General features: G+C 41.1%; 1 protein-coding gene across 3 annotated transcripts in view; it reads left to right on the top strand.

Annotated features, from left to right (window-relative positions):
- The window catches only part of HERC3 (HECT and RLD domain containing E3 ubiquitin protein ligase 3), a 123657-nt gene that overhangs the window by 80315 nt on the left and 27436 nt on the right, over window positions 1–15906 (top strand). For all 3 annotated transcript variants that reach the window (XM_044224518.1, XM_044224519.1, XM_044224521.1), the window contains 7 exons: window positions 6210–6233; window positions 6327–6416; window positions 7212–7382; window positions 9421–9564; window positions 10489–10655; window positions 12882–12948; window positions 13442–13524. In XM_044224518.1, the coding sequence (XP_044080453.1) occupies window positions 6210–6233; window positions 6327–6416; window positions 7212–7382; window positions 9421–9564; window positions 10489–10655; window positions 12882–12948; window positions 13442–13524 (746 nt within the window). The remainder of the gene's footprint in view (window positions 1–6209; window positions 6234–6326; window positions 6417–7211; window positions 7383–9420; window positions 9565–10488; window positions 10656–12881; window positions 12949–13441; window positions 13525–15906) is intronic.

Raw genomic sequence — 15906 nt, 5'->3', positions numbered from 1 at the left:
GAGGAAAAAGTTCTGGAGATCTGCTGTGTAATAATGTGAACATAGCACTACTGAATTGTACACCTAAAAATGGTAAAGATGGCAAACTTTATGTTAGGTGTCTTTTACTACAGAAAAGGCAAGATGCTTAAAATGAATTTCTAGCTTTTCTTGAAACTTGGAATATCTGGCAGCATAGCCCATCCTCCCAGATGGTGCCGTGGGCTGGAGTTCAACAGTGGCTCTTTAGATGAGGTTTCTACGTGCCACAATCCCCACTGCCCCTCAATTTTGACATTAAGGAAAGGATCACTTGCTAATTACCATCTTTAATAGGTAGCTTACTTCAGTCGTCTCATGTTGGCACCTGAACCCTGCAGGCCTCCTCTGATTTGGGATTATGGGTGTGACGAGGTCACCTATCCCTGACCTAGCTGTCACCGTATGTTAGAGGTACCGGCCACAGGACTGCGGATTCCTGCCTGCCACCATGACTTGGCAAGCAGTGCCCAGTTTGATTGCACACTGGCCTGGGATCTCTGCCAGGGTGTTGAGGACCGACCTCCCCTCTGTGGCGTGTGTGTAAATTGGATTTATGTCAGGAAACAGAATGAAGATGTGGTCACTGTACGTAGTGAAGTCATGGGCAGCAGATATATTTGATGTGAGTCCTTGCCGGTTGAACAGATCCATCATCAGTGTTGAGACAGTATTTCCCCTGTAGTGTTTTTGGAGGTCAGTAATGGTCTCTAATAGCAAGGTGTATGAAGAGGTTTATTTAACGTAGATTATTTGGTTTGTCAAATAAGAGATGATCAGTGCTAGAGACAATAATGTGTTTTTAAAATTTTAATTCAACTAATTAGCATACAAATAACATATACTGTGGTATTTGTGTCGGGGGTACAAGGCTGTGCCTGATCAGTCTTACTACCCAGTGCTCAGTACAACACATCCCTCCCCAGTGTCCATCACCCAGTTACATGGTTGTTGTTGTTTTTTTAATATTTTATTTATTTATTTGACAGAGAGAGATCACAAGTAGGCAGGGAGGCAGGCAGAGAGAGAGGAGGAAGCAGGCTTCTCACTGAGCAGAGAACCCGATTTGGGGCTCGATCCCTGGACCCCAGGATCATGACCTGAGCCGAAGGCAGAGGCTTTAACCCACTGAGCCACCCAGGTGCCCCTATTTAGGCTCTTTTGTTTCTAGGTAAGGAATTGGAGGCCCACAGAAGTTGAACAGTTCTTCCAATTGTTTAAGCAATTTAGCTAGCTTCATAAAAGCCAATTCTTCTGACTTTGTATCTATCCTTTCTGCGACTGGATCTTGACTAAAATACTTCTAATGAACCCTAGTTCTCTTTGCCACCGAAAAAGAAGTTGCTAAGTGTTAGAAATGTAGATGATCATGATAGCAGTCTGTGAATGACAGTACTTAAGTGAGCAACTCTGGCTTTCTTTTAGATTCCACGTAGAGGTGATGCCGTGTAGTGTCTGTCTTTCGCTGTCTGGCTCATTTTACTTGGCATAATGCCCTTCAGGTTCACGCATGTTTTTGTAAATGGCAGGATTTCCTTTTTTATGGCTGGATAATATTCCTGTGTGTGTGTATGTGTGTGTGCATGCATGTGTGTGTGTGTGTACACCACAATAAATGGCATTGTGTGTCCAATGTTTTAGCGTGGTAGTAGCCAAGGCAGTCCAGTGTATAGTTCAGAGCACATGCTCTAGTCAAAAAGAACTGGGTTCAGATCTCAAAGGTGGCATACCAGCTCTGTCTCCTTAGGCAAGTTGCTTAATTCCTACAGTCCTGGTATCCTTGTTTGTAAATGAGAATTATGATGATCTAGTGAGAATTAGCTGGAGAAAGCATGGAAAGGTTTTACTTGGCAGAGTGCTCAGTGTGTGGCATATAATAAACCCTCACTGACTAGTTCTCAGTAAGCAGCTCTGGGGCACCTGTGGTGTGTCGTGAGCTGCTGGTCACTGGGGATGCAAACATGTAGCATGTGGTGGTTGCCTCTGTGGGGTAGTCAGTGAAGAGGCAGCAGTGAAAAAAGGTGTTACAAAGCTGTGTTGCTCTTGTGTGGAAAGGGCAATGGAGCACAAAGGGAACATTCTAGAGTGGCTGATTTTTGCTCATTTTAAAGATCTATTTTAATTTATTCCAGAGAGAGAGAGCGAGCAGAGGAAAGAGCAGAGGGAGAGGGACAAGTGGACTCCGTGCTGAGTGTGGAGCCTGATATGGGGCTCCATTTCAGGACCCTAAGACTTAACCAACGGAGCTGCCCAGGGGCCCTGATTTTCGCTCATTTTAAAGAAGAGGTGGTAGTGGTTTGGTTCTTTCAGTTCATAAACTGCCATCTTCTACACTTGAAAATCAAAGAGCACATAGAACAAGTGGCTTCACGGGCTCCCCTAGAGGGCAGCCTGAGGGAGAAAGTGAGCGACAAAGTAAATGCTTCCCAAGTAAACACAAGAACCGACTTGACATCTTGCTGGATATGTCACATGGGGCAGCGGTCCGGCTCTAGGTATCATGTTGTGCATGGGCAAGACAAGGCCACTTGTTCATTCAGCATCAAGCTGTGATGCAGGGAAGCCAGACTTGTCTGTGGTAGGGACAGGAATTCCCGGTGGCAGGCTCTAAGGCCCTGAGTGAGCTGTGTCTTCTCCTTGTGCTGCAGGTGTTTGTACAGTACCTCCTGTCCCCAGCCAGCCACAGCCACACTTAGGAAATGTGGACTTCAAATTTAAAAAAGGAGAAAAGGGTATTCCCAATTTCCCACTTCTGCACCATGTACTTATTCCATGCTTCTGTTTAATATACTTTTGAAAATGAAATAAGGTCACAGTCTAATCCCAGGTCACAGTCTAATCCCATCTCAAGCAGGAGCACTTGAAGTATGATCTGTTACCAGTACTTTGCTACTTTTAAGTTTGTCACACTCATTCTGGGGTGGTGGATGGCCCAGGACAAGCAGCTTCCTCCCCGAGAGGGTCACGTATCTTACCAGTTCACACTCACGCTCCTACCTACATTAGGGAGAGCAGCCGTAGAGCAAAATCCTAACGCTGCTGTTTGAACATTCATTTCCTATAATACAGAAATGCCAGGACTAACAGCATTTCTAAAATAGCATTTACAGAATAAAAATCAGTGAAATTAAATGATTGTATTTCAGATTCAAAAACCCATAGACTTATAAAAAATTATAGACCTCTTATGGATAAACAGACCTTCATAGGGATGCCTGGGTGGCTCAGTCGGTCAGGTGGCTGACTCTTGATTTCGGCTTATGTCATGCTCTTGGGTCTTCGAACTCCGTGGCGGGCTCTGTGCTAAGCAGGGAGTCTGCTTGAGATTCTCTCTCCCTCTTCCCCTCCCCCACTCTGTTGCTTGTGCTCTCTCTCTCTCTAGAATAAATGGGTAAATCTTCAAAAATTTTTTAAAGAAGTAGACCATACCGTTCTGTTCCTTCTTTTGACCGAATAGCCTTCCTTTGCCTTCTTTAGAGCTGGCATTGTGGTCCTCCCCTGGCTGGGGGAGGGTCTCACGGACCATCAGCTCTCTGGCCTTGGCTCTTGCTCCTAACCAAGGCAGTTCTGGATTTCTTGGGAGGCAACAGACCAAACCCCAATACCGCTCCAGGAGAGGGTGGTGACCTTGCCCTCCATTTAACTCCTTACCTCCTGCAGAAGAGACATCTGCCTACTTCCCAAACTGGGCTCTTGCAGGGGTAAGGAGGTCAGGTGAGGGGCTGTGGGAGGGACTAGGACTGAGGAGGTAGATATTGGAGGAGGCCTGGGTGGGCTTGTGTTGGGACTTGCAGCAAGAGGGCAGCAGCATGGTCCGAGAACAGCAGCGGGCCTGGAGTGAGCTGGGACCTTCAGACAGACCTGCCAGCTAAGGTCTGAAATAACTGTACTGGCCAGCAAAAACACCAGTATTTAAGAAGATCCGGTCTGCTGCAGTGCTGTAATGCCCGCAGCCGTTCTTGTGGTCACTCTGGTCACTTCTCTCCCAGTCACTTTTACATTTGAAGATTTCAAAACTTTATCTTGCTTTATAGACCAACACACGTTAAAGATATTTTTTGTCCCTTGAGAATAAGCAAATAACGCATAGTTCTGAATATTGCCACCGCTTTTTTTTTAATTATTAAATTTTTTTATAAACATATAATGTATTATTAGCCCCAGGGGTACAGGTCTGTGAATCGCCAGGCTTACACACTTCACAGCACTCACCATAGCACATACCCTCCCCAATGTCCATAACCCCACCCCCCTCTCTCTACCTCCCTTCCCCCGGACCACCTCAGTTTGTTTTGTGAGATTAAGAGTCACTTACGGTTTGTCTCCCTCCCGATCCCATCTTGTTTCATTTATTCTTTTCCTACCCCCCAAACCTCCCACGTTGCATCTCCCCTTCCTCATATCAGGGAGATCATATGATAGTTGTCTTTCTCTGCTTGACTTATTTCGCTAAGCATAATACCCTCTAGTTCCATCCACGTCATTGCAAATTTGCTACCGCTTTTAAACCCACTTCCCTAGGATGCTTCTACCTTTTTCAGGTACCTAGACTAGAAGGTCACTTTGTGAAGGGCTGTTTTATGGTATGTGGCCTTTTTTTTTTTTTTTTTTTTTTTTAGTGATTTCAATTCCTAAATTCCAAATAATTAGAAATGTAGGTATGAGAATGAGCCAAATTAGTCTGGATTATATATGCATGATTCCTTATCTTGTCTCACTGGACTGGAATCCACTCAGAGTTAGGGTTTCTTAGTCTAGAGAAATGTTCCAAGATCTCTAAAGGAACCTTTATATAGGTTCCTATATATAGGATAATTTTAATGAAAATGGATGGATTTTAGTGAAAATTGCTGTTAAATGATTTCATTGAAATATACAGAAACACAAAAGGAGGTAGTTAAACCCTTCTTATTTAGTAGCCTTTAACAATTATAGAGCCAACCAAATCTATAAATTAAATGCAGATAAAACTCTAAAATCAGTAAAATGCAGATTAGCCTTATGATGAAATGTGACAGCAAAAACATCTTACTGAAACCCGCTGCATTGTGGGGAGGAACTGCCAGCTGTCTGTCAGGCCTTGGTGCCTGAATTCCCGCAGCCTGCCGGTCCTGGGATGACTCAGCTCTATTCTCTTTTCAGAAGCTATTAAACATTCTTTCATGCAGTGGGCCAAGACTGTTCCTGGCCTTTTCCAGGGTGCAAATGCATCACTTACAGAGGAAGGCTGCTTTTCTCCTTTTTCTTTACCCTTAGACAATTAAGCATATATAATGTGACGCCAGGGCAATCATTTAAATAAATGGAAATCATCATAAGGAGGTTGTTCAGAATGCATTTTCATGAATTTTTTTAAGGATATTATTTTTAAAAACTCACAGAATTTTTAAAAATTCATAGAGCACTCTCAGATCTCTGAGAGTAAGTCTGCAGTTTTCTGTCTGAGAAATACTGCTGATCAACAGAGTGTATATTGTTGACGTTTTTGTTTCTATTAAATCAATCAATAATGTTTGTCACATAACCTAACAACTTCCAGAAAAAAAAAAACTTTTTTTTTTTTGGTAAATGGTAACAAACCTTGTAGATATGTTTCATTTGTGATTTTTATTATTTATTGTTATTCCCGTCCTCAGAATTTTATTTAGATTTATTCACATATTGATGAACTATCTTCTACAGGCCAAGACTTAGACTTCTACTAGTCTAAGTGCCGAGTCAGGGACAGGTTTCCAAATACTTGTTTTCTCCTAGTCGTACAGTGTGTGTTTGTGTGTGTGTGTGTGTGTTTGTAAGAAGATGAAATATGACACCAAATACAATGCAGTCTGCATCATCCATTTTACCCAATAAAATTAATATCTGAAGTCAAGGTTGTAAAGTTCCTGTTTTGGAATTTGATTTCTTATAAAAGAACATTCTGTTAATGCTGTAAATTATGGAGTCAATGAAATGGTTTTTAAAGGTCCTTTAAAATTTTTTAGAATTATTTTCATATTTTTTTCTTAGTCTGTACCCATCAAAACATCTGGTCTGTTCCATCAAAAATCCAGTCAGCCATCCAAAGGACGTTCACTCTCTGCCTGGGCAGAGATTGGTTATATGTTTTGTTATTTATATTTTATATTTGCTGGGGTTAGAAATTTCAGGTTTTGCAATCCAAGTAAGACTTTTTATTTTTCTTTATACAGAAGGCTAGACCATCTATAATACAGGTAAATCATCCATTTTTCATTTAATTCTATATTTTTCCAGCAGTATTCTCTGTGGAACACTGTAATATTTGCCAATAATATGTTTTATTCTAGGATACTGTTACACTTTGTTCCTACCCTTTCATCTTTGATGCCCAAGCCAAGACCAAAATGTTACAAACCGATGCTGAACTACAGATGCAGGTATCACATTTTAAAAATGATTTCCTCTTCTTACTGTGTTCTGTTCATCCTAAGCATTCCATTGTAACTTTTACTAACAGGAAAGAGTCTGTTGAGCTTGTAACTTTCCTTATAACTTTTTAGAACTACTATAAATTTTTTCAGCAATTTTATGTTGAATGTAACACCTGTGCATGAATGCATGTTTACCTGGATCTGGGGTTGGCAAGCATTTTTGTAAAGGGCCATATAGTAAGTATTTTAGTCTTCATGGGCCATATAGTCTATCTCGACTATTCAGCTATTTCATGTTGTAACATGGAAAGCAGTGATTGACAGTAAGTAGATGAATGAGCATGATGTTTTTCTAATACAATTTTCTGTACACTGACATTTGAATTTTATATAATTTTTACATGTGAAGTTTCCCCCCCCTTCCCCCCCCCAATCATTTAAAAATGAAAAAAACATTGCTATTTCAAGAGCTATACAAAAACAGGGAACAGGCTCGGTTTGGTCTGCAGTCCATAGTTTGCTGCCCTGGTGTAGAGCTAGGGCAATAATTAAATGGAGCTTAGTAATTCTTTATTGAATAAAAACTGAATGAAGTTACAGAGATTTAATTTATTTTAAATATATACTTCTATTATAAAATATAATTGGTTTTGATAAGCTTACTAAGACATTTGTGAATTAATAATCCAAATCTACCTGTTCTTATTGTTGGTGGGTATATCCCTTCATTCATCCCCCTCTCTCTTTGTCTGTCCGTCTCTTGCTGTCTGTGTAATTGTGTTCTTGGGTGTGCTGTTCCAGGTGGCAGTCAATGGAGCTAACCTGCAGAATGTCTTCATGCTTCTCACCTTGGAGCCTCTGCTGGCCAGAAGCCCCTTCCTCGTCCTTCATGTTCGCAGGAACAATCTCGTTGGAGATGCCTTAAGAGAGCTGAGCATTCATTCTGATATTGACCTGAAAAAGCCTCTCAAAGTGAGCACTTCATTTTATTCCTCTAACTGTCTTCCAGGGTTTTCATTAAACAGTGTTGAAGAAACAGCAGAGGTCTTACTATTAAAATTGTGGAGTATAGCCATTCATGATTTCTTTCATCTGTTTTACAAGAATTTGATCACCTCCTTCTGTCAAATCGTCGAGCAGAACATCTCAACATAACATCAGATAAGAATGCCAGTGGATTACTTGAGGGATTATAGGGCTTTCTTTGTCCGCTCTCTTGGGTGTACCAGGTCCAGCTCTCCAGAAACAAGCAAGCAAGAGCAAGACTAAGTGATACTCTCTAGTCAGGAAGGTTTTGGTTGTCAAATATTGAAGAGAAAGAGATGGTAAATGGAATAGACAGGCCAGGAGTGCTAACAAGACAGACTCCATCTTTGGCCTCCGTCTGTTCGTGTTTGCTGTGACCACTCTTGGTGCTACATAGTTCAGGGCCCTTGGAGATTAATATACATACCTTAGAATTCCCCACCAAGGCCCGGATGGGGGAGAAAGAGAAGAGAAAGAAGGGAAAAAGTAGAATGGAAAGGTGGTAGTGAAATTGTCTGGGAAGCTGTTGACTGATCATGATTGTTACTCTTCGTACCCTGAAATTACTGAATTAAAACTTTTTCTCTCTTCATAGACTGTGCGTGTTCGAGTTACTACTTAACTGTATTCCCGGGGCGCTTAGCATAATGCTTGATACCAACTAGGTGTTTGATTAATGTTTAATGAATTATCTGAAGTGGTTTTTTTTTTAACCCTTTATCTTTCCCTTCAGATGATTTCCAGATCTCTGTTGCCATTCCTGTTGTAAACTCTAGTTTCCAAAAGGTAGTTTAAGTAGGAAACTGACGATCTCCACGCTATTGTCACCCTTTCTAGAACATCCCCTGAGTGGCATCAGTCTCCTGCATCTGCCTGGGAGTTCTCCCTGGAATTTCTGGGCTAGATTTTTGATACCGCAAAGAGAGGGGCCTCCCTCTGCCCCCTGTTTTCAATCAGTAATTCTGATGAGACTCTTCTAAGTCTCCTGGTGACATCTGCACAATCGAAGTCCTAGTGTTTGTCCTCACCTTTGCTCCTGTCCTGCTCTCAGAAGTGTGGAACTCAGACACAAGGATACACTTTTTCTAATGCTATTTTTCTGCTGTGTCTGAGCCCTTACCTGTAAAATGGGGCTGATAATAGTAGTCTCTACGCATGAGGCTGTTCTGATTAGGATAATAGAGTTTAAATACTGGCATGTAACAGACTTGCAATAAATCTCATTTGTTGGTTTGCTGTAGCTGTCACTGTGATGATCCTTATGGGGCCAGGATGCCCTCTATAGGTCTGGTTATAGCCCCTTACAGAACCCAAGTCTGCCTCCTTAGGATGCTCTCCTTCCTTCATATGCATCAGTTCCTTCAAGAGCCCCACTGAGAGAGATTTCTTCCAGAAAGTGTTCCTTTACTCAGTTTAATCATTGCTTTTCTCTATGCACCAGAACATTTACCTCTCAATGTATTTGACTCTTGGAAAATAAAATATAGGGGTGCCTGCGTGGCTCAGTAGTTAAGCATCTGCCTTTGGCTCAGGTCATGATCCCGGGGTCCTGGGATTGAGTCCCACAGGGACTGCCCAGTAGGGAGTCTGCTTCTCCCTCCTCCCCCACCCCACCCCTGGTCATGCCCTCTCTTTCTCTCAAATAAATAAAATCTTCAAGAAAAAAAAAAAAAGAAAAAAACATATTCTCCAATTGATTATTTTGTTTGCCTTACTCCCCGAAATAGATGGTAAACTTTCCATGGACATATGGTAAACTTTTGACCTCCTTTGTATCCTCTGGAGTACTAGTAGAAATTTTGTGGGTCTGTAAGTGCTTTGTTAATAATCAGCAAGTACACCTTGTAGTTTTCATTGCATCAGCGTATTCTCTGTTATATTTTTCTTCCTTTGTTCTGACTTTGGAGAGTTTGCAAAAAAAAAAAAAAAAGATTAACCATCAAAGATTTCCCTGAAGTATTAATTTTACTTTCATTATTTTAAGGTAATCTTTGATGGTGAAGAAGCAGTGGATGCTGGTGGTGTCACAAAGGAGTTCTTTCTTTTACTGTTAAAAGAACTTTTGAATCCTATCTATGGAATGTTTACCTACTATCAGGATTCAAATCTTTTGTGGTTTTCAGATACGGTAAGTTAGTTATATTGCAGTTAAACGGAAGGATTGTGATAGACTTTCTTTTTGTGGTCAGACCAGTCCCCTGACTTCTGACTTTACAAAGGGGAGCATAACAAAGATAATTCCAACAGTCTGAATAATGTAGCTCATCTTTATTTTTCACTCATTGACAAGATCCCATGTATTTTTTCACTCCCCCCACCCCCCATTTCTCTTTCTGGTAGGTAAGATCCAGGTTTTGTTATTCTTTGAAGGGTAAAAATACGAACACTGTGATACAGAAGTGAGTTTTATGACATGTGGAAAGTGATAGGTACGTCTTACTTTAATAATGTGGTATGTGTGTGAACACTTAAACCCAAATTCAGGCACACATGTTATTTTTGAAAATTCAGTAGGAGAGTTAAGCTTCAAATGGCATCTAATTTTAAGCAGACTATAATTTAGTTCTTTTTTTCCAGTGGAGTTTTCTTCCTAGGGCTCTACTGTTCTAAAAAAGCAGCCATTAGCCGCATGTAGGTATTTAAATTTAAATTTTACTTAGTTAAAATGAAATAATATTGAAGATACCTTTCCAAAATTGTGCTAGCCACATGTCAGGTGCTCAGTCTTTGTAGCTAGTGGGCTGGGGGATGATGGCACGGCATAGCATAGACTGTTCATGTCAGTGCAGAAAGTCCTGTTGGACAGCCTTGCTCTAGAAGATTATATGCTCTTTTCTGTGTCGCTAGATGAGCCGTAACTGCTTGACTTCATCTAGGTTATGGGTTTTGGTGGTATTGCAGGGTGTTTCTCTGCCTCAGAAGATAATTAAGAATTAATGAGGTCTTTATTTTATACGGAAGATATTCTGAGGTAAATGGCAGTGTTTTGAGGGCTGCAAGCCGTGCATTCCTTTTTTAAAATTTTTAACACGTTTGCATACATACTGAAAAGTGTTTTGTAGAGCACAACTGGTTCCACTTGATTGGCATAACATGTGGACTAGCCATCTACAACTCCACTGTGGTTGATCTCCACTTTCCGTTGGCTCTCTACAAGAAGTTATTGAACGTAAAGCCTGGCTTGGAAGATCTAAAGGAGCTCTCACCCACTGAAGGAAGGTATGAAGCTGAAAGATGGGGAACTGCTCTGGCTGTGCCTGTGCCACAGGGATTCGGGGTTGAAAATACCGCATTATCAGACCATATGGCTAGACTCTTACAATGTAGATGGGCTGCTACTCACTTGAGGCATTGCCTATAGCAGAGGAGGCAAAGGAAAAGGGAGGCTGTGGGTGCCCAGGGGTATAAAAAAATCTCACTCTTCCTTGTCCTGAACAAAAACAAAGAGTGGAGACTCTCATGGCCTGGAAATACAGAGGGAGCAAGTACTAAAAAAGGAGTATTTTTAAAAATTTTAATTGAGATAAAATTCACATACCATACAATCCACCTACTTGAAGTCTACAATTGAGCGACTTCTAGTATGTTCAGAGTTGTGTAGCTATCACCACAATTTTAGAAGATTTTTATTGTCCGAAAATGAAACCTGGTACTCCTTAGTTGTCATTCCCAGTCCCCTCATCCGCAAGCCCTAGACAACAACTGATCTCCTTTCTGTGTAGACTTGCCTAGTCTGAATATTTCATATAAATGGAATCATACAACACGTGGTCTTTTGTGTCTGGCTTCTTTGAGGCAGCATGTTTTCAGGGTTCATCTGTGTTGCAACATGTGTCAGTAATGAATTTCTCTTTGTTGCCAAATAATAATCCATTAGTGGATATCGATGACCCTGTGTTCATCTGTTCATTAGTTGTTCCCCTTTTCGGCTGGCATGGATAATGCCACTATGGACATTCTTGCACAGGTTTTTGTGTGGATGTAAGTCTTCATTCCTCTTGGGTGGCTACCTAGGAGTGGGATGGCTGGGGCCATATGGTAAGCTCTGGGTTTAGTTTTATGAGGAACTGCCAGACTGTTCTCCAGAGTAGTGGAGCCATATTTTTATGTTATTCTCTTTCTGGCTCTGAAAACCCCTTTGATTCTGAGTTTTTCTGCCTTGATTTTAGGTGGCATCAGATATATAAAAAACAGCATACCCTTGGATTTCTGTAAACAGTATAATCCTTTTGGCTTCAACAGGAAGCAATAGCCCTTTTTATGGAGAAAGAGTACCAATATTAAGATGGAGATAGAGAAAGGGCCATTTCTGATGTTCCCTCTGGAAGGGAGAGCCACACCACCTGAGTAGGACACCAGTACTGAAAAACCAGGAAGGATGGGAGGGGTGGGGACACAGAGAGAAGAGAACGTTTAGAAGGGATATTGGAAAACAGCAGACAAGACTCTGGCAGTGTTAATTTTCGGGGTGACTGAAGAAAGCCAGAGAGTGGTTGAAGTGTGTGTGATTCCCCTTTGCCAGCCTGGCTGAGGATATTTTTGAAGTAATGATTCTGGCTGGTTTAACCAGTGGTGGATTTAAATTCCATGCTAAGAATTTTCTTCCTTGATGAAACTGGATCCGGAGCTCACTGAAGAAGAAAGTGTGAATGAGGTCTTCTTACAAGAAGGTATTCTCTTGAGAGCTAGAATATGATCATTGTTGGTATAAACATATTCTTGTTTTCAGAGGGCCTGTTTGTGTTCTTTAGTATGTCAGGTAATAGAGTATTTTTACCCTATAGAGCCCCTTGCATTAACAAGTCAGCCAGTTAAGATTCCTAAGTGGATAGAGGTGACTTTGTGGCTTTCTTATGATGGGAGGATTATTCTGATGCATGTGGGTGAAGACATTCTGTAGGGCCACTGGAGTACCGTGTCCTTATATTTTGACTTCCGAGCAATACCACAGTTAAAAGAACACCCGTGTGTCAGATATAAATCTATCTGAACTTCTTCATAAATCCAGTAAGTCTTGGCAGTGGGAAGAGTATAATTAACAAATGTCTTACAGGTCTACTGCCATACTTTTTTCCCCCCTTTTTAAATATTTTATGTATTTCTTTTAGAGCAGGGGTAGAGAGAGCAGGGGGAGGAGCAGAAGGAGAGGGAAAAGCAGATTCCATGCTAAGTGTGGAGCCTGGTGTGGGCTTGATCTCATGACCCTGAGATCATGACCTGAGCCCAAACCAAGAGTTGGATACTGCCCCAACTGAGCCACCCAGGTGCCCTTGTGATATTTCTTTTTAAGGTATAAACACTTTTCTGTCAGTCTGGATTTATGTTTATCCTAGAATCCTCTTTTAGTTTTTCCTTACACTGATTCTGGATATATAACTAAAGTAGAAACATTATTACCATGTCTAACTTGCCTCTCTTTTCCTTTCTCTATTCTTTCTCTATTAGGAGTCTTCAAGAACTTTTAGATTACCCCGGGGAAGATATTGAGGAGACTTTCTGTCTCAATTTCACGGTAAGGATTTCCACAGTTTCCTTCTGATTGTGGCATTCCCTTTCATCATGCTCACAAGTCGTAATGAACATACAGTTGTTTTCCAAATCAAAGAATAAATTCAGGGTCTTCTCTGAAGAAATTTTATTTTAGTTATAGTGTCTTGATTGTTAAAGGAGTTAAGTAAATTTGTTGAATAAATGAATGAATGATTCATCTGTGAACTTAACATTATGAAATATTAGTCCTCTTTACTCTTGATACATAGATTTCTAGAGTTTATATCATTTTCTCTTTGATTGCATTTATTGGCAACTGCATGTCTTAAAACACAGGATATCTTGTAAGGTGGTAATGTTTTCTGAATCAGGTTCTCTTTTCCCAAGAATTTCCTATGTAAGAAGTAGTGATTAAGCTACATTTGTTCCTAAAGCTTCTCTCAGTCATTTGGAGTCTAGAAGGATAGGTGGTAAACAGAATTGAAACATCTATTTTTTTTTTTCCTTACATACAGATTTGTCGAGAAAGCTATGGAGTGGTTGAACAGAAGAAGCTGATACCTGGGGGAGACAAAGTAACTGTGTGCAAGGATAACAGGTTAGTCCTGACCCCAGACCCTTGCAGATGTTGCTACTTTATTTCTCTGCACTTACACTTTTAAGACCGAGATTGATGTTAAATCTTAATCCCTGCTGCAGAGGAGGCAAGGGTAAGGGAGCAAGAATTTGCAGATTGTAATTAATTTTTCATATTAGAGGAAACACTAGGCCTAGATTCAGGAGATGACTGTTGCAGATCTAGAAAAACGGACAAACCTCTTCCTGCATCCTTGCACATTTTTAAAGACAACCTGAAGACTGTGAGGTCTAATGTAACATTCAGTAACCCTCTTTGTCATGTAAACCTTCCAGACTATGCAGGGAGCCTCAGCTTTGGGGAAAGTAAGTGCCCAACAAAAATGGTTTCAGGTGATGGAATTACCTTGATTCTAGGAACCTAATAAAGAGGTTAGTCTTATGACAAGCAGGTGTTCCAGTCAAGCCCTAATAAGAATCTCTTGGAGGAAAAAAAAAAAAAAAAGAATCCCTTGGAGCTAAATGTATCATCCTGTCTTTATCTGAATAACATTGATACTTTGTTCACAGTAAATGATCTATTTATTTTTTCACATAAGAACAGGCTTATATATTCCTTGTAGTCTAATGGTATTTTTTAGAATAGGGAAATGTATGGTGGATCATAGAGTGGATTTTTGGCATAGAAGATTTCTCTTGTAGTTTTGATGATTGTTTTATCAGGTATATATGTACATATCTGCCTTTAGTTTTCAAAGGATATCTGAGCTTTTGCATCAAGTTTCAGACAAGATAACGTGTGCATGATTTGGGGAAGCTGCCAAAGGGCTAGGCCTGTGGCCCAAGGAAGGGAACATTCAGAATGTCTTTATATGGTGGTGAGTCCTCAGAGAGCTCTGTGTGTTTGGAACACTGAGTGGCACAGTGACCCAGTGCAGGCGAAGGCCCTTTGTGATGTAGTCTTCACTTGAAGCAGTTCTTGGGACTTAGAACTCCTTCTTATCTTTATAAAAGTATTTCCCTTAGAGTACTTTTTGTCTCTGCTTTTTTCCCTCTCTCTTTCTGGGTCCGAGTTTTTTCTCTTCCTGTCTCTGCTTCTCCTTCCCTATAACTCTCACTGCCTGTCCTTATTCAATAGATATTTCTTTGAATCATCAGTTGAATTGACTGAATAGTTGGGAGATAACGTGTTCAGGAATACTGAGATAAAACACGGTCTCCTTAGGGTGTAAGCTGTTGTCATGTGCAACCATACTTCAAAAGTGAAATAGACTGAATTGGGGGTTGAATCCGAAGAGTTCAGGGATAGCAGCTTGGACACGTAGACCCAGGAGGTCAGATATGGCATAGAGTTAGGTTGCGAAACCTACCTACCTGTTGGATAACAGAAAGTAGCGACAAAGACCACAGTGAACAGTGAAAGCCGCTCCATAGAGTGATGGCTAAATCTTGGTTGTTGTATCAGGGAGAGAACAGTGAGTGAGTGTGTGTGGCGTGTGGGTACTGGTTGGGGGCTTTGCCAGGGGAAGCTTCATTTGGAGGACCCACACTCGTTTAGCCTTGGGGGTTACATTGTAGAAGTCTTTGGTAAATAGAGAATTTTAGACTTCATTCAGCAGGTAGTAAGAAGCCACTGTTTGTGAGCTCAGGAGTTACGGGATAGAAGTTGGTTCCGGGCAGACATTGTTTTCTCATCTTTTCCTTCTCCACTGTTTATATCTGCTGCTGACACCATCTGCTGCTGCACACTCATGGACAGTGCTTAACCCCAAGTAGTGCTCAGAATCAGTGTGGAAGAGCATGCTTTTGTTTAAAAGGCGTGTTGGGGAAATGCTTGGGTGGCACAGTCAGCTGAGCATCTGACTCTTGGTTTTGGCTTGGGTTGTGATCTCAGAATCATGAGATTGGGCCCTGTGTTGGGCTCCGTGCTCAGCACAGAGTCTGCTCAAGTTTCTCCCTCTCCTCTTCTCGTGTGTGTGATGTGTGTGTGTGTATGTGTGTGTGTGTGTATGCTTTCTCTCTCTCCCCAATAAATAAATAAATCTTTAAAAATATGTGGGCTCCTTTTCTCTTACTTTGCAGTTGTTGGCCACTAATTGACTTCGGGGCTGCTCCTACAACACATTTTCAGTAAGGATGTTCTGATGACACACAGTTTCCTTAAAAGAAAGGCAGTACTTAAATTCAAGAGAATAAAGAGAAGGGAGTCCCCGTCATTCTTTAACTTGTATTATGAAGCTCCTTTGTTACCATGACTTCCAAAAAGTAGCCTCAGAAGTTTTCAAGTCTTTATACAATAGAGAGTGTCGTAGTTTTAAAACTTGCCAGGCAGAGGATGGCGGCTCCTGTTTTGATTGCCAACACACTGTGTTTGAGATTAGCGTGTGGAACAGCTTCTATCTTT

This window comes from Neovison vison, chromosome 11, assembly GCF_020171115.1.
Source record: "Neovison vison isolate M4711 chromosome 11, ASM_NN_V1, whole genome shotgun sequence".
In the NCBI taxonomy this organism is placed as follows: domain Eukaryota; kingdom Metazoa; phylum Chordata; class Mammalia; order Carnivora; family Mustelidae; genus Neogale; species Neogale vison.
This window is presented reverse-complemented; position numbering and strand designations above follow the sequence as displayed.